Source organism: Anabrus simplex, chromosome 8 (genome assembly GCF_040414725.1).
Source record: "Anabrus simplex isolate iqAnaSimp1 chromosome 8, ASM4041472v1, whole genome shotgun sequence".
NCBI classification, from domain to species: Eukaryota; Metazoa; Arthropoda; class Insecta; order Orthoptera; family Tettigoniidae; genus Anabrus; species Anabrus simplex.
Window position 1 is genome coordinate 241,142,000 of NC_090272.1, and position 24,972 is coordinate 241,166,971.

Sequence of the window (24,972 nt, forward strand, 5' to 3'; positions counted from 1 at the left end):
CCTGGGGAGTGAATTAATGGAGAATGCTCAACTGGATGCTGAGATTAGTAAAAGGATTCAAGCTGGAAGTTGTTTGTATCATAGTGTAAGAAATATGTTATGGGACAAAGATGTGCCAATGGAAGCAAAGGATACTATGTACAAGATGTATTACGTACCCATAACAACTTACGGAGCAGAAACTTGGACAATGACAAAGAAGGATGAGAGTCGAATACAGGCAGCCGAAATGAAATTCTTGAGGACTATGATACAGAAGAGTAGAAGAGACAAAATAAGGAATGAGAAAATCCGGGAAGAAATTGGAGTGGAAAAAATGAATGATAGAATAGAGAAGAGCCGACTAAGATGGTTTGGGCACATAAGCGAATGAGCGACGAAAGAATGCCAAAAAAGGTGATGGAAATGCAAATTCAAGGAAGGAGAGGCCGTGGACGACCACGATTGAGATGGAAGGATACCATCTAACGCAGCATTATAGAAAGAAACCTGGACTGGGACACAGTGTTGGAAGAGGAGTGGTGGAAAGACCGAAGAAAGTGGAGAGGAACTATATTTGCCCCTACCCGGCTACAGCTGGATAAAGGGAAATGATGATGATGATGATGACATAACTCGATCAATGAATAATTTCTCTAAGATCTTCCCAAACACAGGTAGAAGACAAATTGGTCTAAATGATTTGGGAGTAAAATTAACTAGAGAACTTCTCTTTGGGATTATTTTAACAATTGCCAGTTTTCAAGAAGTTGGAAAATGGTTTAGAGCCAGACATTTGATGAACAGAATGACAAATAAGGAAGGGAAGTAGTAGTGAATGTTTTTGATTATATTAGCAGACAGTCCATCCCAGCTGGGAGCTTTCTTGTCATTCTGCAAAAGGATAATGCATTCAACTTCCTGTTGAGAAAATGGTGCATCATCTTCAGTATCAGGAGGAATTTCTGAAAACTTTTTAACTGATGCTTGTTGTTCTGACTCATCTTTTTCATCTGAGAAGAATTTATTTATCGAACGTTGACGGTATCAGCGAAATTTTTTGTGTAGCCGTTTTCAGTTTCGATTCAAGTGAGGTTGGTATTTAAATTTTCTGGTTTCCTAGATAATTTATAAATATACCCCCAAGGGTTGTTTTTCATTGGAGCAGATCAAAATTTCTTCCAACATACTGATTTCCATTTTAGTATTAATTTTCCGTAGTCTTCCTTAGTTTTCAAGTATACTGCTTAATATCTCTGACATAAGAGAGGGTAGCGACTTCTCTTATATCGTCTGTGACAAGCCAGTACTTGCTTTTGAAGTATGGAAAGTTCTTCATTCCACCAGAATTGTTTACATGGATTTTGAGAGATCTAAGGTAAGTTAACCTCTGAGAGCTTTATTATGGTTTCATTTAAACAGTTTACTATTTCATCCAACTCGTTCGCGGATTTGCAGGCCTCTATCTTAGTTGCCATTTTCCCAAGATTACTTCTGGCTGCTCAATGAAAGTGGTCCCATTTCACATTTTTTGTTCTGTATAATCTTGCCAGATAATTCGAAGCATTAATAGTAGGCCTGCTTGGTGTAGATTGTATAGTCACAGTGATTAAAGCGTGGTCTGAAAGTGTTGGAAGATCACGTACTTTCCAGTCTAAAATGAAAGGAAAAAGTGAATGAATACACACACATCTAAAAATCTCTGGGAATTACTTCGGAAGTATGTTGGTTGGTTGCCGTTATTGAGGATAGTTGGGTTATTGGTGCTAAAAAAATCGTAAGAGAGTTTTCCTCAAGAATCTTCAATAGGGTTGCCCCATAATCCGTGTTTGGTGTTGATATCTCCAGTGAAAAGAATTGGTTTTCCTTTCAAATCATCGTATATCCGCTGAAGGGCATTTATATTGATGTTGATGTCCCTTGTGGAATCAAAATAAGCATTGCATAAAGTTCACGCTGATTGAAGGTTGTGCAAATAATAACTCTGTCAGCAGAGCCGTATTGTGATAACAAAATAGCTGCACAGATCTGTTCTTTAGGTGTATTATTTCTGGATACATGAATCTGAAATTCTTGACCAAATCCAAGCACTTTATATTCCTCACATTGGGTTCTTGTAGGCATAAAACTGTTCCTTCATCATGTTCTATGTTAAGGGAAAGTTCCTGCGTAGGCACAAGTGATTTATGTAAATTTTGTTGATATATCAACAGATTAATCATAATTGATTCTTGATTTAATGATATTTAATATTTTGTTATAGGTTGGACAGTCTATAGAAGTAGCAGGATGTTGGGTGTTTAGTGTGCTATGGTGATTCCTTGAAGTAATTTTCTGGTTTTGAGATTGGCAGTTTACACATTCAATGTTTGTTTTGGGACATCTATCGATATTATGAACTTCTGAGCAATGGAAGCAGGTCTGTAGCTTTTTGCAGTCAGTAGAGAAATGTCTGAAACCATAATGACTGGAACATATTCATTGAACATACAGCTCATGTACCCAATATAAAGCTTGTCACAACTCATAAATGTTTTAAAAATGACAGGACTAACTTCAATGACCGCATATTGAGTGCTGCCATCTCGCGACTTTCTCATAAAACATTACCGCCACATCTGTAGATATCCATAAATGCGGCAAACTTTCCTGTTATTTATTTTTATTCTTTCCTTCATGGAACTTCTGACACTATCCGGACGATAGCATTCCTAACCTAAACAATGCGGTCTCTTATCTCATTTACAAGCTGTTTAGGTAAATCCTGATGTGGTAAATATGGAGAACAAGCATGAAATATACTTTAAAATAAGGCTCTTGGTTTCAACAGCTGCAGTTATCAAAAGAATACATCCAGTCACTATGTATTACATTCGGAAGTACAACTCGTAAGATACGCTACTTATCAGCTGGTGGTTTGGCACGCTTTCTACAAGGCTTTATTTGAAAGGAGTTGCTTCTGCTACACATACACCAACTGGGAATATCAGAGACCATCTCGAGAAACCCTTTAGGAATAGATTCACACTGTTTGGATTTTATAGTCGTGAACAAAACTATTTTTAAAAGGTTCAAAAAGACGGGACCTCGCTCTGCGCAGCTGATGAGATGGCAGTGAAGATGACGTCACTTGGAATGATGACACACTGGTAGCAGGTAAGTTGGCGGTGCAAGACAATACAGTGGAACCTTGGATTGCGAGCATAATTCGTTCCGGCAACATGCTTGTTATCCAAAGCGCTCGTATATCAAAGCAAGTTTTCCCGTAAGAAACAATTGAACCGTGGATGATTCGTCCACAACACAAAAATATTTATTCGCATACCATTTCTAAAACAAAATATAACATTAAATAAATTAAAGTGCACTTTTCCTTACAACAGAATCATTGTTGGTGTGAGGGAGACGAGAGATGGCATGAGAAGAGTTACTGTGTAGCACGAATCTCACTAACGGAATCACTGCTATCTGTTGGCTCACTGGAATGGATTTCTTTTCGTGCAGCTTTAACGAGGAACCTGTCCAATGACTGTTGCTTTTGCTTTTTGAGGATTTCACGAAAATGCGACATTGCATTGTCATTGAACTAATTCATCGCTCGCACTGCTACAGCCTTATTCGGGTGGTGTTTCTCTACAAAATTTTGCACCGTTTCCCACATTTTGCACTTCTCCTGAATCTCGGTTGAAGTGAGAGATTCCAATGCCTTTTCCTCCTCCTTTTTGCCCGGACGAGATCTCCTCCATAACATCCTCCTGTTGTTCGCGATGCAGGTCCATCAGTTCGTTGGTGGTCAGTTCCTGGCTATGTTCTTCCACCAGCTCTTGAATGTCCACGAGATTCACCTCCAGCCCCATAGTCTCCCCTAAGTACACAATTTCATCGACAATCGGCAGCTCATTGTCATCAACAATCCCCTCCATATCATGTCCAAGAACACAGTCAGGCCACAGCTTTCCCCAAGCGGAAGTGGGAGTTCTCTTGGTGACTTCATCCCAGGCTTTATCGATGATCTTCAGGCAGTTCACGATGGGGAAATGATTTCGCCCAAACTCTCGGAGGGGAAGGTTTGTTTCTTTGGTCACTTCGAAGCATCGCTGAAATAGTGCTTTGGTGTATAGCTTCTTGAAGTTCGAAAATGACTTGCTGATCCATAGGCTGGAGTAGTGGAGTAGTGTTGGAAGGAACTTAACCTTAACGAACTTGATTTCCTCCAGTAAGTTGTCCTCAAGGCTTTAAGGCCTGGTGGATGAGCAGGAGCATTGTCCATAACCAGCAAGACTTCGAGCTGCATATTATGTTCTGAAAGGTATTTCTTCGCTACAGGACCAAAGACCTCGTTCATCCATTCAACAAACGAACAGGGGAGGGGAAAACGTAGGCACATGTGACGCTCGTATTGCAGAACCTCATAAGATGTACAATATTATAGGGAAGGATCCACCTTTCAATACTCCGTAGTAAAAAGTAGTTACAACCTGTTTAATGGGACCGGTTTCAACACATTTAGAGTGTCATCATCAGCCAATTAGCGAAGATCTTAACAATAACTAACATATTAAACATAGGCAAAATATTAACATTGTATCACATCGTGGCAATTCAGTTAATGTTCAAAACACAATAATCACAGTCAAGAGAGTAAACAAAACATCACTATCTTGCGCCGAAAACAAATATATTTGAAGTTCATAAGCAGATCAAGTATGCACTTATGTAAAGTCGTTGCTAGGCAGGTCTTGTTGGCATTTGTTTTCCGGCCGAAGGGTAAAAGGTGACATGAATGAAGTCTTAGGGAAACAGTGTAGGATTTAATTTCGTCAAAATCAAAGTGGATATATAGGTTTTAAAATAATTTAAAACGTTAAAAAAGAATAAAGCCAAATAAAAATATATTAAAAATGGGAAGAAATAATGAAAGAAATACGAGGTTCAACTCGAAACAACTTGCCGTAGTAATTGATAAAGAAATGATAAATAGAGAAAGGGGGTGGGGGACGTTTATTAGAGGGTGGTGATGGTGGTTATTGTTATTAGAGGAAATACAATTGGGCAACAATCCTTTATATAACACTAATTCGAGGAAAAAAAGAGGAAGAGAACCGACACTTCGAAAAATGAAGATATCGGTTAAAGGAAGACAAGGGCCACGAAGGGCGTGAAAATGAAAGACTCCCTAGCCCTCGCAAACCTAATAGCATCGGGGTCGGAAAAGAACAAGAGTTGACCAAGGGAGGTCGGACAGGATAGATGAAAGTGAGGAACCTGGCACAAGTAAGTGGAAGCAATGCCAGGACTCAGCTAAGGGCCCCGTGGTCGCCAACCCACGCTCCGAAGTTCAGAGCCCCTGGGGGATGGAGGGTGGGAAGGAAAGAAAAATGGAAGGGATCCGATACTTATCAAGTTACAATTTATTTAAAATGTTTGCTCATCTTGCAAAACACTCGTAGACCAAGTTACTCGCATTCCGAGGTTTCATTGTAATTCAAATGAAAGCAGTGATCAGGTTTACTCAGGTTTACTGTGTGGTAGGCCTACTGCTCAACTGACAGAGACAAATGACTGGTTATTAAGTTATTTTGTATCAATATTGCATAATATAATATGATACCCTTAATCCTTTTCACTATGGGATTGAGAATGAAGCGAGATGAATCGTCGTAACAAGTTTTTATGATCATATGCCCTTTCTGATGTCAACCTCATCAGAGGAATTAATGAGATGTAACGAATGACGTAATATAAGAGTAATTAAAACAGACTATATTTACTTTTATACGTAGGCCTAAAAGTCTTGTTCACCATTTGTTGTCTTTTTACATTTAGAAATGCTGCCTTCCATCAAATACATTCATAAGTTTGTTAAAGAACAGTGTAGAAAGTTTATATGTAACAATTTATAGCCCTTTTTATCCTAGAAGTCATGTGTTCATTGCACAAAATTTGAGGTCATCTCATATTGGAACCCCCACCCCCTTTTTTACTTTTTTTGGCTGTAAAAGTGGGGGGGAAAAGGGGTGTAATAATCAAGTAAATACGGTAAATCAAAAAATCAAAATTTTACAAGTCATTTAACATTGCACTAACACATCAAAAGTTTTTGGCGACAGATGGATGGGAAAAGGCTAGGATTGGAAAGGTAGCAGCCATGACCGAGCATTCACCTGCTGTGAAAATGGGAAACCACTGGAAACTTATCTTCAGTGCTGCTGATGGTTTGATTCGAACCCACAATCTCCTGAATGCAAGCTCACAGCTATGCAACCTTATCCACACGGTCAACTCATTCGTTATTGATATTTTTGTTGTCGTTGTTCTAAGCTGTGAATTGTCTATTTAAATGTAGAGTTTATAGTTTAAAACTAACTAAAATTTAAGTTGTTAATGTACACTTAGAGCTTGTTTAAAGTGGATGTGAAATATTTTATTTTACATTAAGGGAAGGCTATGAAAATTTAAAACTCCTTTGACATTTTCAGTTATCATTTTAATGTTAAATATGAATGGTGAATAATAATGATGATGATATAGATGTTGATTATGAGTAATGATGAGACGCCTTTTTTATGGTAAGTATGTTATCTTGTAGCCTTTTTCAGCTAAACAACTACCAGGAATCTACATAATGGACATGAGCCATAAAGAAATTAAATGTCTGTTTTTGGATTGTGTATATAATGTTTTGCAGTTGTTAGGATATGACTAAAACCTTACACTGACTGTTGTACTATGTGCAGGTAGTTGAAGTTTACTTTTCTGAATCAGGTGGAGAATATTCTGCTCGGTGATAGTGGGCACTATGTGCTCTGTGATTTTGGTTCCGCTACTGGAAAAGTTCTTAATCCACAAGTTCAAGGAGTTGCAGCAATCGAAGAAGAAATTAAAAAGTACACTACTTTATCCTACAGAGCTCCGGAGATGGTGGATCTCTATTCAGGAAAACCAATCACCACGAAGGCTGATATTTGGGTGAGTAAAACTTACATTATTTCTATACCACCAGTATTGCCAATTATTTGGTGGGAAAACAAGTTATTTCTGCGCAACTATGAATATTCCCCGGATGTTGCTGCACACTCGTTATACAGCCGAAGCAGAGTACAATTTATGGTACGATAACGTAGCTTTTAAAGAAACTATTTAAAATAGTTTGTTGGATCAACCTTGCAAATACAATTTTGGCTTCACTGATGAAGGGAATGCATATTGCTCCTGAAACATGTATGACAGAATAAATAATTTTCAATCATTAGAAGTGTATTGACGAGATGGACTCAACATAAACTATTTTAAATAGTTTCTTTAATAGATTTAGACAAGTCAATACAGGATCAAATATAATACCTATTATTGTTAAGTTTATCAACAACTTAGTCAGCTGTTGATTCGGTATGACTGATATTGCAAGCATCTATACACAATGCATTTCTCATCTCCAGTCTCCAATCATTTCAGAAAAGTATTGTGTTGATTGCATCCCAACAAAGCATCGCAAACAGGCACATGCTGAGCCAAATTCTGTTCACTCGATTCATGTGGTACCCAAATATTGCAGCGATGAATGTAACGAAGCCTCTTTAAATGCTTCCTCACATTATGGGACAATATATTTGGTTCTTGTGTTAATTCCTTCATTGTTATTTATAGGTTGTTTTCAAGTAACTCCTTCAGACTTTGCAGGTCAGTATTCATGGATCTGCTGGTATGTTTGTCTTTTAAAGAAAATTTTGTTGACCAAAGTATTGAAAACCACTTGGCATGGTGGTGGTGATTTTTGTTTTAAGAAGAAGTACAAATGGATGGTGTTGTCAATGATAGACCAAGCGACAAAATTCATGTTTCGAGAAAAAGGCGTCTTTGCGAATGCTTAAAGAAAAACTATCTACCTAGTGCATTTTTCTATAAATCAAATCTTATTATATTCACGTAGCACCATATTTTGTTTCTCTAAAATAATATAAGCAAAAACCACATTTGAGTATTTTATTTTGAAAAAAAAAAGGCATCTTAGTCTACAAGTGATTTCAGAAATTCTATAATGCAATCAGAAGAAGGAAATCTGCGAAAAGAAAGCAACGCCCTGCAAGTAACAGCATGCATGAAATGCCGGTTACAAAAGTTAAGCCTATCCCCAAAACCTCCGAGTCATCCCTCTCAACAAGTAATGCCTGTCTTGATTCCACTTCTACTTTCTATTCGTTTAACCAACATAAAGATATGATTAAGAAGTTTATATTCTCAAGAAAAAATTAAGCTTTTGTACTGGAATTTCACGAGAGTAAATGATAAGTTGGCTGGAGTCAAGGCCAGAATGAGCTGGAGAGAAAAGCCAGTAACATAAATAGGAGTAATGGAGAACCTCATCAAAATACCTTAGCAGAAAAAGAAACTAATAGTAGACACCATGATTAGAAAGTGTTCGAAAGGAGTCCATACAACAATTAATTTCTCTTGGTGTATTGTTGAAGATTAAAACCGAATAAGGTTATAGACATCGTTTAAACCATGGTTTGTTATCTCTTCTTTCTGAAATTCATTTAAGACATTTGCTGAAGGGTATGAAATGTCCGTACGGCATTATGATGATGATGTTGCCATTGAAAAATATTTCCACGATGTAGGTAATCCAAACAAAAAGTTTGATTCATTTCCTTAACTCCGTTACATTTTATTCAACAAATGTTAACTAACAGTTGTTATTAATTTATCACTTCAGTTAAAAGCCCCTGTTTCATAAACACATTTCCAACATATGTTACAAAACAAATGCTAAAGACTAATTAATATGTTTCCGTGAGATTTCTGAACGTGTTTGACAGTGAGAGTGTCTTTTGTTTCTTTATATGAAGCGCCCAGGTCGGTATATTGGAACTGTATTTTGTCACACTTGGTTTACATGATTATAGATTATGGTTAGCAGAGACTTTGAAGACGTAAACATGTGCAGTAAGAGGCAACAGAAGCATTATTATAAAGAATACGAGACAAACATTATTATAGATTTAATTTGAAAGTATGCGGTTGTGCTTGAAAAATAAGAGAACGGATGGTTATATCATAACATTCAGTATATTCTTATATGGGTGCAGTGTAAGGTTCCTAAAACACCGGAACAATGGGGAAGTAATGTAGTATAATGTAATGTAATACTTTGCCAGTGCAGCGGGAACTCTTTGCACGGTTATAAACACTCGTGAGCGTAGTCTCCTACAATTACATGAGAAGAGTCTGAAGCATTATATCTAAGAACTATAAGCTACTCCTGCATTGCAGACACTACGTTGATGGGGTGAAAGTTCCTTTTGGGGATCATTATAAGTATCTAGGTGTTAATATAAGGAAAGATCTTCATTGGGCTAATCACATAAATGGGATTGTAAATAAAGGGTACAGATCTCTGCACATGGTTATGAGGGAGGTACATTCAGGGAAACGGGATGGCCTAGGGAACGGTGATAAGGGAGCAGGGAACTGGAAATCAAGTAGGGATGACATAAAATTGTTAGTGTTGAACTGTAGAAGTATTGTAAAGAAAGGAATAGAATTAAGTAATTTAATAGATATATATTTACCAGATATTGTAATAGGAGTTGAATCATGGCTGAGAAATGATATAATGGATGCAGAAATTTTCTCAAGGCACTGAAGTGTGTATCGTAGAGATAGGATAGGAATGGTGGGAGGGGGAGTGTTCATTCTGGTGAAAGAAGAATTTGTAAACTACGAAAAAGTTAAAGATGAGACACATGAAATTCTAGGTGTAAGGCTCATTTCTAAAGATAATAGGCAACTTGATATATTTGGAGTGTACAGACCGGGAAAGGGTAGCACTGACGCGGATTCGGAATTATTTGATAGGATAGTCAGCTATGTGGGAAACGACATGGAAAGAAATGTGATTGTAGCGGGAGATATGAATTTGCCAGATGTCAGTTGGGAAGGAAATGCAAATGACAGGAAGCATGACCAACAAATGGCAAATAAGTTAATATGGGAAGGACAGCTGATTCAGAAAGTGATGGAACCAACCAGAGGGAAAAATATCCTGGATGTGGTGCTGATAAAACCAGATGAGCTCTATAGGGAAACTGAAGTAATAGATGGTATTAGTGATCATGAAGCTGTTTTTGTCGTAGTTCAAAATAAATGTGATAGAAAGGAAGGTCTTAAAAGTAGGACTGTTAGGCAGTACCATATGGCTGATAAAGCAGGCATGAGGCAGTTTCTAAAAAGTAACTATGATCGGTGGAAAACGGTAAATAAAAATGTAAACAGACTCTGAGATGGGTTTAAAGAAATTGTTGAGGAATGCGAAAACAGGTTTGTACCTTTAACGGTGGTAAGGAATGATAAAGACCCACCTTATTATAATAGAGAAATAAAGAGACTAAGAAGGAGGTGCAGACTGGAAAGAAATAGTCAGAAATGGCTGTGGAAGTAAGGAGAAATTGAAGGAACTTACTAGAAAATTGAATCTAGCAAAGAATGCAACTAAGGATAACATGATGGCAAGCATAATTGGCAGTCATACAAATTTTAGTGAAAAATGCAAGGGTATGTATAGGTATTTTAAGGCAGAAACAGGTTCCAAGAAGGACATTCCAGGAATAATTAATGAACAAGGGGAGTGTGTATGTGAGGATCTTCAAAAGGCAGAAATATTCAGTCAGCAGTATGTAAAGATTGTTGGTTACAAGGATGATGTCGAGATAGAGGAGGAGACTAAGGCCAAAGAAGTAATAAAATTTACATATTATAACAATGACATTTACAATAAGATACAAAAGTTGAAAACTAGAAAAGCGGCTGGAATTGATCAGATTTCTGGGGATATACTAAAGACAATGGGTTGGGATATAGTACCATATCTGAAGTACTTATTTGATTATTGTTTGGTCGGAGGAGCTATACCAGATGAATGGAGAGTTGCTATAGTAGTCCCTGTGTATAAAGGAAAGGGTGATAGACATAAAGCTGAAAATTACAGGCCAGTAAGTTTGACATGCATTGTATGTAAGCTTTGGGAAGGCATTCTTTCTGATTATATTAGACATGCTTGTGAAATTAATAACTGGTTCGATAGAAGGCAATTCAGTTTTAGGAAAGGTTATTCCACTGAAGCTCAACTTGTAGGATTCCAGCAAGATATAGCAGATATCTTGGATTCTGGAGGTCAAATGGACTGTATTGCGATTGACCTGTCTAAAGCATTTGATAGGGTGGATCATGGGAGACTACTGGCAAAAATGAGTGCAGTTGGACTAGACAAAAGAGTGACTGAATGGGTTGCTATATTTCTAGAAAATAGATCTCAGAGAATTAGAGTAGGTGAAGCTTTATCTGACCCTGTAATAATTAAGAGGGGAATTCCTCAGGGCAGTATTATCGGACCTTTATGTTTACGTATATATATAAATGATACGAGTAAAGGAGTGTAATCGGAGGTAAGGCTTTTTGCGGATGATGTTATTCTCTATAGAGTGATAAATAAGTTACAAGATTGTGAGCAACTGCAACGTGACCTCGAAAATGTTGCGAGATGGACAGCAGGCAATGGTATGTTGATAAACGGGGTTAAAAGTCAGGTTGTGAGTTTCACAAAGAGGAAAAGTCCTCTCAGTTTTAATTACTGCGTTGATGGGGTGAAAGTTCCTTTTGGGGATCATTGTAAGTATCTAGGTGTTAATATAAGGAAAGATCTTCATTGGGGTAATCACGTAAATGGGATTGTAAATAAAGGGTACAGATCTCTGCACATGGTTATGAGGGTGTTTAGGGGTTGTAGTAAGAATGTAAAGGAGAGTACATATAAGTCTCTGGTAAGACCCCAACTAGAGTATGGTTCCAGTGTATGGGACCCTCACCAGGATTACCTGATTCAAGAACTGGAAAAAATCCAAAGAAAAGCAGCTCGATTTGTTCTGGGTGATTTCCGACAAAAGATTAGCGTTACAAAAATGTTGCAATGTTTTGTTTGGGAGGAATTGAGAGAAAGAAGAAGAGCTGCTCGACTAAGTGGTATGTTGTAGATGTTGATTCCCAGTAACGGACCATTATATATTGGTATTATAAGTGGTATGTTCTGAGCTGTCAGCGGAGAGATGGCGTGGAATGACATTAGTAGACGAATAAGTTTGAATGGCGTTTATAAAAGTAGGAAAGATCACAATATGAAGATGAAGTTGGAATTCAAGAGGACAAACTGGGGCAAATATTCATTTATAGGAAGGGGAGTTAGGGATTGGAATAACTTACCAAGGGAGATGTTCAATAAATTTCCAATTTCTTTGAAATCATTTAGGAAGAGGCTAGGAAAGCAACAGATAGGGAATCTGCCACCTGGGCGACTGCCCTAAATGCAGATCAGTATTGATTGATTGGTATTGACTAACAAGCTGCAGTCTGTGTGGAACTCTAACCTATTTTGCAATTACTTCTAGTATCTTGTTCATTACGGCTTTGATAATTAGGTACCTAACTTTGTAGAAAACTTTCTCGTGACAACTCTAAAACAGCATGGATCATCCTTTGTCTTCTTCAGTTTATAGATGGTTTTTATACTGCAGTATAGCTTCAAACTTACGTCTTCTAGATGCTGCCATTTTGAAATTTTAATAGCTGTTAAGAGGTTTAACACAGGGCTGGTGTCATGTTAATTTAACACAAGTGTTAACAATTTGTTAGCATGTTAAGTCTGTGTGATAACCAGTGTTAACTTAACATTCATTGAAGAAACTGGGCGTAAGCGTGGTAATTTATCACAAAGTAAGATTACACAAGAAGATGGCTTAATGTTTCCCAGAAAGTTGAAGGATTTGTTGATATGGGTGATATAACTCAGGACAATCAAATCATTTCATCAGCTGATTATGTAAAGTCCTAAGTCTGAAGGCTGCTTGGATCCTCAATAGCTCCCCATCAGCTGTCATGGATGGGCTAGCCGTCACTGAAGAGGCGTACTAGGGAAAAGAGAGTGTGGTTGTTTCCGTTGGCTTTCCTTGCAGAGCCAGAAGGTGCTATTATATATCAGTCTGCCAACCCCACCGAAATGCGTGCATCAACCAACCCTGTAAGCGACATACGTAGCAGAGACTGGCTGCAAAATGAGTGGCACTATTAGTATCAATTATACTCGGTCACTTTCATATTGTCAAAGACAAGCATGAGACTTATAGTAATCGCCGCGTAAGGAAATACCCCAGAAAGTAAATATCGCCGCCCGATGCTCTTCTTTTCTCTTTTTTGTAATGGCTGATCACTGCTGCCAACCTGCCTGGTTACATATTAAAATCACCAGACATAACCATAACAAACTAACCTCAATTTAAACACCGATAATGAATGTGTCCCTACCCTAGTAAATGTTAAAAGTCAAGATGAAATAAATCAAGATATTCATAATTAAGTCGGTTTCCACGCTCAATGAGGAATTAAGGAAATAAACACACTTTCTCACTCAAATTAATGTTACATGTATCTGTCTTTATTTTGATATACAGTAGGCGTCCAAACCATATTCTTGAAAAGAGGGGCGTATTAAACGATACAATTTATTTAATAAATCTTTGCAGTGTGATTTTCGTAAGTTCCAGACATCAAATGACTTCCCTTTCTTTTGCGCGAACATTTCCTTCTCTCTTCAATACCGGTAACCAGTAAGGAGAGAGATTACTGGGCATATTTTCAGCCTGCAGGCTGGTTATATCTTCAAGCTTACCAGGAAACATATAGGAATACTAATGTGCCAAGCTCCGTGAACGGAAATTAGGTCAGCTTTCAAGTTCACTGCGTATTTGAAAATAATAATGTAATAAGTTCTACTGCCAAAAAATTTCGTCCCGCAAGAGTTATTTCATGTACCGGTAGATCTAGACATGACACTGGCGTATTTGAGCACTTTCATATACCGCCGGACTCGAACCCACCATATAAGAACACTAATGTGCCAAGCTACGTGAACGGAAATTAGGTCAGCTTTCAAGCTCACTGCAGAATTGAATATCACTTCTACTATCTACTTCTATCGTTTTCATATACGCCAAGGTGCCAGTATTTCGTCCCGCAAGAGTTCTTTATGTACCGGTAGATCTAGACATGAGGCTGGCGTATTTGAGCACTTTCAAATACCGCCTAACTCGAATCCGCCAACCTGAGCTAGTCATACATTCTCTCCTTCACTTGCTTAAATTAATTTTAAAAAATCCTGCCTTTATTCTGATGTACGCATTACTATAACTGCATTCTTAAAGGAAGGGGGGTCGTCGCCATAAGACCTATCTGTGTCGGAGCGACGTAAAGCAACTAGCAAAAAAAAAAAAAGAAAAAGGAAGGGGGGAGGGAATATAGATTGTATAATTCATTGCGATTTCTGCAAGTTCAAGGACTTACCACATAAGACATATCTGTCCTTCCTTTTAATAATAATGCTAACAGCTTTACATCCCACTAAGTACTTTTACGGCATTTGGCATTTGAAAAATATTTTCAGCTTACAAGTTGGTGTATCTCAAGCTTACAACATTACAGAAACCAATGTACAGGAGCACTATGAGTCAAACAACATTACCAGATTTTTACATATACATTGCCTTAAATCACATGAAGACAGGTTGTGAGGCAAGAATGGGATAGGAAAGAGGGCTAAGATTTCAAACGTTTAAAATGTACATAAGCGTACAGACACAGCACTAGCCTGAAATGAAAATGACGGGCGAAAAAAAACTTCAGACCTGCCGAGTGTGGGGTTCAAATCCATCACCATCTCCTGATACCAAGCTCACAGCAATGTGATCAAACTGCACAGCCAGTTCACTCAGTTTCCTATGACGCGTAATAGGCCTACCACATGGGCGACCCACTTACCTGTATATGGATCTTCAGTTCTTCAATTATACATGTATGCAAAAACATTATGCACCTTAGTAAAAGGTACTTCCCTAGTTGGTTCTCTGACTGGTGCACGTATAACAAATATGTTTGGGAAGAAATACTTTTATTTTATATTTATTTATATCATAAAGAAGTAATGTTGTCATAGCAAAAAGAATATGCAACGAAAAAATGAATCCAAAGAGATAAACATTATTTACTGTATTAAATATTAGTTTATTTACATGTTAAGCGATATGTAGCAGTAATAATAATAACAAACATGTGCAATATGGAAAAAGGAAATAAATACAAGTAAATATAAATATAATTTACAACATTTAGAGCCATTCCATGGTCACTGAATTACAAAGCAGGGGTATGAATAAACAAATAATAAACATGAATACTAATATTTAAAAAGCAAAAAGCAAAGTCATCTCCGTACAAACCATGAAAGCCATTGGAAGGGTGGAAGGTGAAGGCTTCCACTATCCATAACGTTGGCACTTGGTGGAGTGGAGTGGTTAGCTCTACGCATGCCGCCCTTGCCCCCCAGTAGTTAACCTGGTACTCGTTTATCATCCGCAAAACATTCCTTACAACTTACGTTAAAGCCCTGTCACTCATTATTATTATTATTATTATTATTATTATTATTATTATTATTATTATTATTATTATTATTATTATTGTTATTATTATTATTATTATTATTATTAAATTGCAAATGGGAAATATCCCGGTGGCAACGGTCACTTACAGTAATGTAATAATAAAGTAAAGTTAACATAATTACCCAACAACAACAACAAACAAAAAAGCAAAGAACAAGAGTACAAGAAGCAGATATATGGAAGGAAAATATTGCATGCATTACTGCTAGTTTAATATTCTAAATCGAGCAACATCATATACAAATTCCCACACAACTTAAGTATTTATAGTGCTTAACAATATGGCTTACAATATTATAGGTTGACCTTACTACTAGCTTACCATTATAAGTGATAATAAAGTGAAGTTAAACCGTAATTACCCTACAACAACAACATTACAACAAGCAAGAAATACTAGTAATTTAACTTTCTAAATCCAGTGTCATTATATACATATTCGCACACAACTTAAGTATTTCCAGTACTTAACACTACAAATTACAATACTACAGACTGAACTTGCCACTAGCTTAACACTACAAGTGATGATAAAGTTAAAACCTACTACCCAACAACTACAACAACTCAAGTATCGGTACAAAAAGGAATTCCATAAAAAAATATTACAAGAAATACTACTAGTCGTTTTAAATCCAGCATCATGTACAGTTTCACACACAATTTAATTATTTCCAATACTTGACACTATGGCTTACAAAACTATAGATTGAGCTTACTACTAGCCTAACGTTACAAGTGATAAAAAATAAAGTTAAAAACATTGTTAATTAACCAAGAACAACAACAATTACAAAAACATGAGTACAGCAAGCAATTCCCTGGAAAGAGAATACCACAAGTAAAAACCTCCCAGTTTCACAATCGAATCCAAGCAGAAAATCACAAATTCAGTGCCCATAATTTACAACTTTTACTTTTCACTTTACACAAACATTAATGGTCTTCTTAAATGACTTGATACCAGAAGGGAATCTATCAAAGACTGCTGCAGGTAATTTATTCCAATCCCTTACGATCCTGTTGACGAAGGAAAACTTGCCCACATCCGTATGCTGGTTTTTATGCTTGTGATAATTTCTCGATAAGTATGAGGGAGGTTCCAAATTATTCCTAATACAACTCCAAGCAGCCCTTTCCGTATAGCTCTTATAAAGACCACACAGGCGAGCTCTAGTTCTTCTAGATTCAAGACTTTCCCAATTAATGGTATTCCTCCTATTCCCAGTTACGAAACGCATCGCTCTTCTTTGAACTTTCTCTAGGGAATTTATTAAACCCATCCTGTACGCATCCCAGCATGCAGATTCATATTCGAGAATGGGCCTTACGAAGCATTTATAAGGTTTATTTAAACCTACTAGGGTGGTGAACACATAAATAAGAATTCCAATGAAAGTATTTTCCTTCTGGACCTTCATGTCAGATTTTTTTTAAACACATTTTTTTCACTATAATATGATTTATCTATAGAGCGAAACCGCTATGCAGTGTGCGTCTCATAGCTATCGAGATGGAATTGGTAATGTACTATGTATCTGTAGAGCCTATATACAAGACTTTTTACAATTACCTCTAAAGTGACATTTCAGCTGTGTGACAACGCTAAAAAGACTATGGACTTTGAGATTGGCATTCCTGAAGAGGGTTTTCTGCACTTTCCCATTTTCACACATTGATTCAAGAGTCTGTATTGGCTTGTGACAAAACCACAGTATTCTTCCGAAAACCACTGATAGGGACAGGTTTGGTTGTGATCCACCGAAAACAAATTATAATGACCGGTTAGGTTGTGATCCACCGAAAACCACTGATTGTCACAGGGTTAGGTTAGGTTCGACAGGAATTGTACTCGAGCGACTGTTGTCATTGAAAGCACTGCCGTAACGACTGAAGGCAATAAACATAAAACTGAATCCATTGATCTACAAAGTTTTCATTCAGTAGATACGCTAGGAACTGGCGAACCAACACCGTACCGGTACATACAAAGTTTACAGGAATCAACAAAACAGGATATTAATTCGTGGTACTCACTGTTCTTTAAAGAGAAGAAATATCCAGTCAACAATAGCTGCAGTGAACGTGGTTTTTCACTATTATTGTCCGGCCCCATGGCTAAATGGTTAGCGTGCTGGCCTTTGGTCACAGGATGCGGGTTCGATTCCCGACAGGGTCACGAATTTGAACCACCGTTGGTTAATATCTCTGGCACGGGGGCTGGGTGTATGTCGTCTTCATCAACATTTCACTATTATTGTGTAAAATAGAAACTTACTAGTTTTGACAAGTACAGTATGTTCAACAGCGACTCATGAATGATGACGGGCAGGATGTCCAACATCACTAATCTATGTTGACGATGTATTTCATGGTAAAGACAGCTGCCTCTGTGGATCAGTGGTAGAGTGACGGCCTCCGGATCCCAAGATAGCGGGTTCAAACCCGGCAGAGGTAGTCGGATTTTTGAAGGGCGGAAAAAAGTCCATTCGACACTCCATGCTGTACGATATCGGCATGTAAAAGATCTCTGGCAACACATTTGGTGTTTACCTGACAAAATTAATTAAATCTCAGCCAGAGACGCCCAAGAGAGTTTCGGTATACTCGGTCTGCCATCTAGTGGGCCTAGAATAAAACGGAACGTCAAAATTGACGAGCAGACAGCCAGATGGCGTCAACTTGAAATGTCTACACACGGTAACTGAGGCCATACGATTATTATTATTATTATTATTATTATTATTATTATTGTAAAGACGAATTACTTTGCAATGCTATCTGTCTTAATGGTAATGTACTATGTACCTGTACTAATGTTGGCTACTGAGTGCATGATTCGAAGCAGTGTATCGATTCATTCAAGTGTCCGAGTGAATCGATTCACAGGAACGGCAAGCTCACGGCACACAAATCATGCACAATCACGGCTCAGTGAGCCACATGACACACACGGCTCCTTATCGGCACAATGGACACTGGCGGGGAGCCGAGCTTCCGTTGCAGCGAGACACAGTGAATCATGGCACACTGAAAGAATCGTACGTAGTCACGGATCAGTGAGACACAACACACACACGGCTCATTATCGGTACACTGGACATTGGCGGGGAGCCAAACTTCCTCTGAAGCAATACATACAGAGTCATGGTACACTGGAAAAATCATATGCTACAATGGACTCTCGAGCTCAGCTCATTTGAAAATAATACCCACTCGCATTCACTGTCCTCTTCTTACAGGGAGTTTTAAATAATAGATGGATTTATTTGCAGTGTTAAAAAGATAGTCAGAACATAATTCCAAAGTACCTAGCTTGTAAGTAGGTAGGCAATTAGGTTATTCTAATTACCGTATTAGTTTAATCAATCAGTATTTTTATAACTAGTTGACATTCGACAATTACTTAAACTCAGCTCTCTAGCCTCCACGCCTGTCTGAATGGCTCAGACGGATGAGGCGCTGGCCTTCTGAAGCCAACTTGGCAGGGCCGAGCTCAGTGCGATGGCATTTGAAGGTGTTCAGCCTCGTGTCAGTAGATTTACTGGCCCATAAGAGCTCCTGCAGGACTAAATTCCAGCACGTCGACATCTCAAAAAAACCATAAAAGTTGTTAGTGGGACATAAAGCCAATAACATTATTATTTAGCCTACCCTATGACTATGAGTTATGCTCATGACCACTCGAAATTGTCTCAGTTTGTATGTCGCATCATTGCACAATGCTTCAATAATCGAATCACCAGGTTACCGGTATACGTGGACAGTGAGTATGTAAGTAGACTGATGCAATAGCTTAAATAAATGATGTTTAATCAGAAAACCAGTGGGCTACTGTCCATCTCGCGTAGCCTATACAAAATATGACGATTTAAAAAAAGCCTCTGCTGATAGAAAAAGACATTTTCAAAGATGACCCAGTTAGTTGGCCGACTCGACAATCTTCTTCTCAGTGTGTTTCACTTCATTTCTCCACATCTCTGCTGTCACCTGTAGGATATATTGAAGTATCACAACCTGACAAGTATATTATAAACTCCACTTGCCTATATCCAATAAATAACATTTCCACTTGGCCTACCTGATCAAGAGATTCTTTCCACACAGCTGTAGCTCTGTCCAATCCATGACCAGGTCTTGAAGCCACTGTTTTGTTATAATACTGTTTTGCCACAGACCATGCAAATTCGATGGCATTGAAAAATGAGTGGTATGGAGGAAATCGTAGGACAGTATGGCCTTCACTGTGCATCATCTCGTACCTGGTTTTAAAGAAACAGAGAAATATTGTTATGCATACATGAAAGTCAACAACATGAATGTAAACAACATTATCAAAACTTATGTTTAGGTGCTTCTGTACCTCTTTAAGTGACTTTGATTCATATTACACAACTGTGCAGCTCATCTTTTGTAGCATAATCTTGATTTCTCTTCAAGTTTGTAGCATCAAATCAGCACCTGTAAGAATTTTAAGTTTTAGTATGAAGTTATTTCTTCTAAAAAAAAGTATTCCCTAAAAATATGAGATCATCCCTCTTCAAGGATAGGCCTATTAATTGATAAAAAATGTGATTTCTGTTGAATGATACAAAAAGATGTCTGATTTTAAGTGAAACCAACTACTGTGTAGCAAAGTCACCTGATGATGAAGTCAATGAATTACTACTTACACTACTTTATCCTAACATCTCTCATGAATGTATTTCCATTAGTAGGCCTATATCTGGATTAGAAGTCCACGATCACTTGCATTAAAGATATAGGTATAAACACCCATTTCAATACCTTAGAACAAATGTAATTGCTGCGAACACTGAACCTATATCAGGCAGTAAGAAATAAGAAGCTAGGAAGGTGTTCAACAGTCAGGTATCAAGCACCGATTCAGGTGGAGATTGTCGAATGCAGAATAAACATAATAAATAGGCCTGCAATACAAGTAATTTACTGATACAAATATCCAGTAATATTATATGAAAATACACTGGGGAAGTTTTGATTGAAGTACCTCTCTAAGGTTAATCATTGGCCTAAAGTGAATACCTGCAAATCTTTTTAATAACCAAGAGATCCCTTGACAGTGGAGAAGTCAAAATCAAAAACCACGTACAGAACCCAATGAGCGGTAAGTTATAATGCCACTACCGATCTCGTGCCAGTCAATTTCAATCAATCGGGCACCACTGATCTGCACTTAGATCAGTCGCCCAGGTGGAAGATGTAGTTTCAGGGATAGGCCTAGTCTTTTCTTCAATAATTGCAAAGAATTTGGAAATTTATTGAAATCTCCCTTGGTAAATTACTCCAATCCCTAACTCCCTTCTTAAAAAAAACAAAAACAAATATTTGCCCCACTTTTCATCCTCAACTTTATAATTGTACTATGATCTTACCTAATTTTAAAATACCACTGAAACGTATTCATCTACCAATGTCATTCCACACCACCTCTCCACCGACAGCTCGGAACACACCACTTAGTCCAGCCACTCGTCTCCTTTCACCCAAGTCTTCCCAGCCCAAACTCGACAAAATTTTTGTAACGTTACTCTTTTGTCAGAAATCACCCACAACAAATCGTGCTTCTTTCTTTTGAACTTTTCCAGTTCTCAAATCAAGTAATCCTAGTGAGGGTCTCATACACAGGAACTGTACTCAAGTTGGGGTTTTATCAGAGGCTTACGTGCCCTCCCCCTTTACATCCGTACTACAAATCCTAAATACCCTCATAACTATGAAAAGAGAGATCACCTCACTATAATAAAATGAAGTAAAATAAAGTAAGAACATACCAGGTACAAAGCCATCTTTCTTTCCAGCATGAACAATAACCAGTCTTCCTCCCTCAGACACAGGTCGACGAATTACTCTTTGATCATCATGTCCAGATTTGTGTGGTTTATTCCAGGAGTATGTGGGCGACCCTGAAAGAGAAATGCACATTTGAAACCAAAGACACCTGATGAAGATAAATTATTCTAAGATTTTTAAATAAAATATAACATATAACATATATATTCACCACTACCCTGTAAGAATACACACACAGAAATATATTACATACACATACACCGTACGTCAACAGGAATACACAAAGGTGAAGTCTACAAACCGTATCGAAGTCGACACAAGACATGGTATAGGCCTACATGATTAGGTTAGGTTAGGTTCAGAATGAAATACTTCTCCATTTGAACTGATTGTCATTATGTCGGAAACTTATCATAGAAACAAGATAAAAACGAACACTTACCCCAGTTAATAATGAAACTCTTGCCATTAGCTTCATATCACTGCGACTGATACCTTCTTCGTCGTAGTTCGTGTTTCAATTGCTCGTAGCAATGTACAAGCATTTCTTGACCTGATGTTTGTAAAGGACGTAACCTTGCTTTCCTTTTCGGAGGAGTTCTTGCAGATTTTTCTTCCTTCTTAGACATCCCAATCGAATTCTGTTCGTATAAGTATGGGACGAAATAGGAACGTAATTAATAAAATGTTGTGCTCATCATTTCACACAAACTATGTTATTAAATGCATTATCCAAACATGCCACAATTCTACTTACCTGGTATTAGCCAAATAGATTTACAATCCCACAGAAAAAGAAAATATTCTTTAAATATTCTCGCAAATGTATCATTAGTGACTTTAATACCAATGCGGTGGCAACACGCAATTCACGCTAGAACAGTGATTGAACGTTGCCAACGTGCCAGATTAACGGTAAATGTAAGACGTCGTATCGGCAAGTAGGGTCCCTAAACTGTATGGTTACCGACACTGAAAAAGACCCAACAGCAAGAAAAGTTACTATAAATCGATACTTAAATATTACAGGGGAGAAAGGCTAAGGTTGCACCCTTAGGGTACGTCCTTACACGGGGACGACTATAGACTGGTCAATGAAAGTAACAAATTTGTTCTAGCCCATGCCAGAAGACAGTGCACTATAAAACTACGTAAATCGTGTTTCAATGTTCATGTTTGTGCCATTGTTATACAACTCAATCCAACCTGTGGCCTTTTATACAAGCTGAAATACTGCGTCAGAGGATATTTTGGGCAATATAATGTTACATATTGGCAGGATAGACAAATACGAGGGCAGATCAAATATAAATGGGAATTATTTTTTAAAATTTATTACACTTGCGTCATCATCGAACCGCTGTTCTCCTAGGTTGTGTTTGAGTGGTCCAAACACGTGGTAGTCACGGGGCAATAAATCTGGACTGTACAGAAGGTGTTCCAGAGGTATTGAGTGAATTTCCTCCAGTTTTTTCAGCATTAAAGCGGCCTTGCATTGTCATGGAGAAGAATGACACTTTGGATCGGTTGCTGGCGTCGCTTGTTGTGACACGCAGCTTTTGCTTTATCCAAAAGGCAACAGTAATAGGCTGCATTAATTGTCCTTTGTCCGTGAAGAAAATTCACCAGCAAACGCTTACAGAGTCCTAGAAAACGGTTGTAAGCACCTTTCCAGCAGATGGGTGTGTTTTGGCCTTGACCGGACCTGCTTTGTCTCTTTGCCGCCACTCCATGCTTGCTTGCTTGCTTGCTTGCTTTGATTCAAGTTTCATCACAAGTCACAATCGACTCAAGAAATCCTCTCCTTCCTCCTCGTTGCGACGCAATAGTCTCTCAATTTAAGATTGTTAAAAAAATTTGAAATGGTGAAGTATAGTGGGAAGGCAGGGATGAAATGGCTTCATAGACTAGTCAAATTAGCGTGGAGTGTTGGTAAGGTACCTTCAGATTGGACAAAAGCAGTAATTGCACCTATCTATAAGCAAGGGAACAGGAAGGATTGCAACAACTATCGAGGTATCTCATTGATTAGTATACCAGGCAAAGTATTCACAGGCATCTTGGAAGGGAGGGTGCGTTCAGTCGTTGATAGGAAGTTGGATGAAAACCAGTGTGGTTTCAGACCACAGAGAGGCTGTCAGGATCAGATTTTCAGTATGCGCCAGGTAATTGAAAAATGCTACGAGAGGAATAGGCAGTTGTGTTTATGTTTCGTAGATCTAGAGAAAGCATATGACAGGGTACCGAGGGAAAAGATGTTCGCCATACTGGGGGACTATGGAATTAAAGGTAGATTATTAAAATCAATCAAAGGCATTTATGTTGACAATTGGGCTTCAGTGAGAATTGATGGTAGAATGAGTTCTTGGTTCAGGGTACTTACAGGAGTTAGACAAGGCTGTAATCTTTCACCTTTGCTGTTTGTAGTTTACATGGATCATATGCTGAAAGGTATAAAATGGCAGGGAGGGATTCAGTTAGGTGGAAATGTAGTAAGCAGCCTGGCCTATGCTGACGACTTGGTCTTAATGGCAGACTGTGCCGAAAGCCTGCAGTCTAACATCTTGGAACTTGAAAATAGGTGCAATGAGTATGGTATGAAAATTAGCCTCTCGAAGACTAAATTGATGTCAGTAGGTAAGAAATTCAACAGAATTGAATGTCAGATTGGTGATACAAAGCTAGAACAGGTCGATAATTTCAAGTATTTAGGTTGTGTGTTTTCCCAGGACGGTAATATAGTAAGTGAGATTGAATCAAGGTGTAGTAAAGCTAATGCAGTGAGCTCGCAGTTGCGATCAGCAGTATTCTGTAAGAAGGAAGTCAGCTCCCAGACGAAACTATCTTTACATCGGTCTGTTTTCAGACCAACTTTGCTTTATGGGAGCGAAAGCTGGGTGGACTCAGGATATCTTATTCATAAGTTAGAAGTAACAGACATGAAAGTAGCAAGAATGATTGCTGGTACAAACAGGTGGGAACAATGGCAGGAGGGAACTCGGAATGAGGAGATAAAGGCTAATTTAGGAATGAACTCGATGGATGAAGCTGTACGCATAAACCGGCTTCGGTGGTGGGGTCATGTGAGGCGAATGGAGGAGGATAGGTTACCTAGGAGAATAATGGACTCTGTTATGGAGGGTAAGAGAAGTAGAGGGAGACCAAGACGACGATGGTTAGACTCTGTTTCTAACGATTTAAAGATAAGAGGTATAGAACTAAATGAGTCCACTACACTAGTTGGAAATCGAGGATTGTGGCGACGTTTAGTAAATTCTCAGAGGCTTGCAGACTGAACGCTGAAAGGCATAACAGTCTAATGATAATGTAATGTAATGTAATGTAATGTAAAAAAAAAATTTTATTAGTCAACCTATTCAATTAGTTTAATAGGATGTAAGTCCTAACTTTGCAAGGATGTAAGTCCTAACTTTGCAAATATCATTTGTATTGAATAGGTTGACTAATAAAATTTTAACAATCTTAAATTGATGTACATTTTCAATACGGACCATATATGAAGTTTGTAGCAGGAGTCTCTGACAAAATTCCTGGCGTAAAGTTTTTTGTTCCTGGTTGAGAAAATGAGGAACCCACCTGGCAGACAATTTTATGAAATGGAGTTCATATCGGA

The 24,972-nt window shown here is 38.0% G+C and overlaps 1 protein-coding gene across 1 annotated transcript in view; it reads left to right on the top strand.

Moving 5' to 3' along the window:
* The window catches only part of Nak (Numb-associated kinase), a 330,611-nt gene that overhangs the window by 104,286 nt on the left and 201,353 nt on the right, over positions 1 to 24,972 (top strand). Inside the window, exon 5 of the mRNA XM_067152785.2 lies at positions 6,745 to 6,948. Coding sequence (XP_067008886.2) covers positions 6,745 to 6,948 — 204 coding nt within the window. The remainder of the gene's footprint in view (positions 1 to 6,744; positions 6,949 to 24,972) is intronic.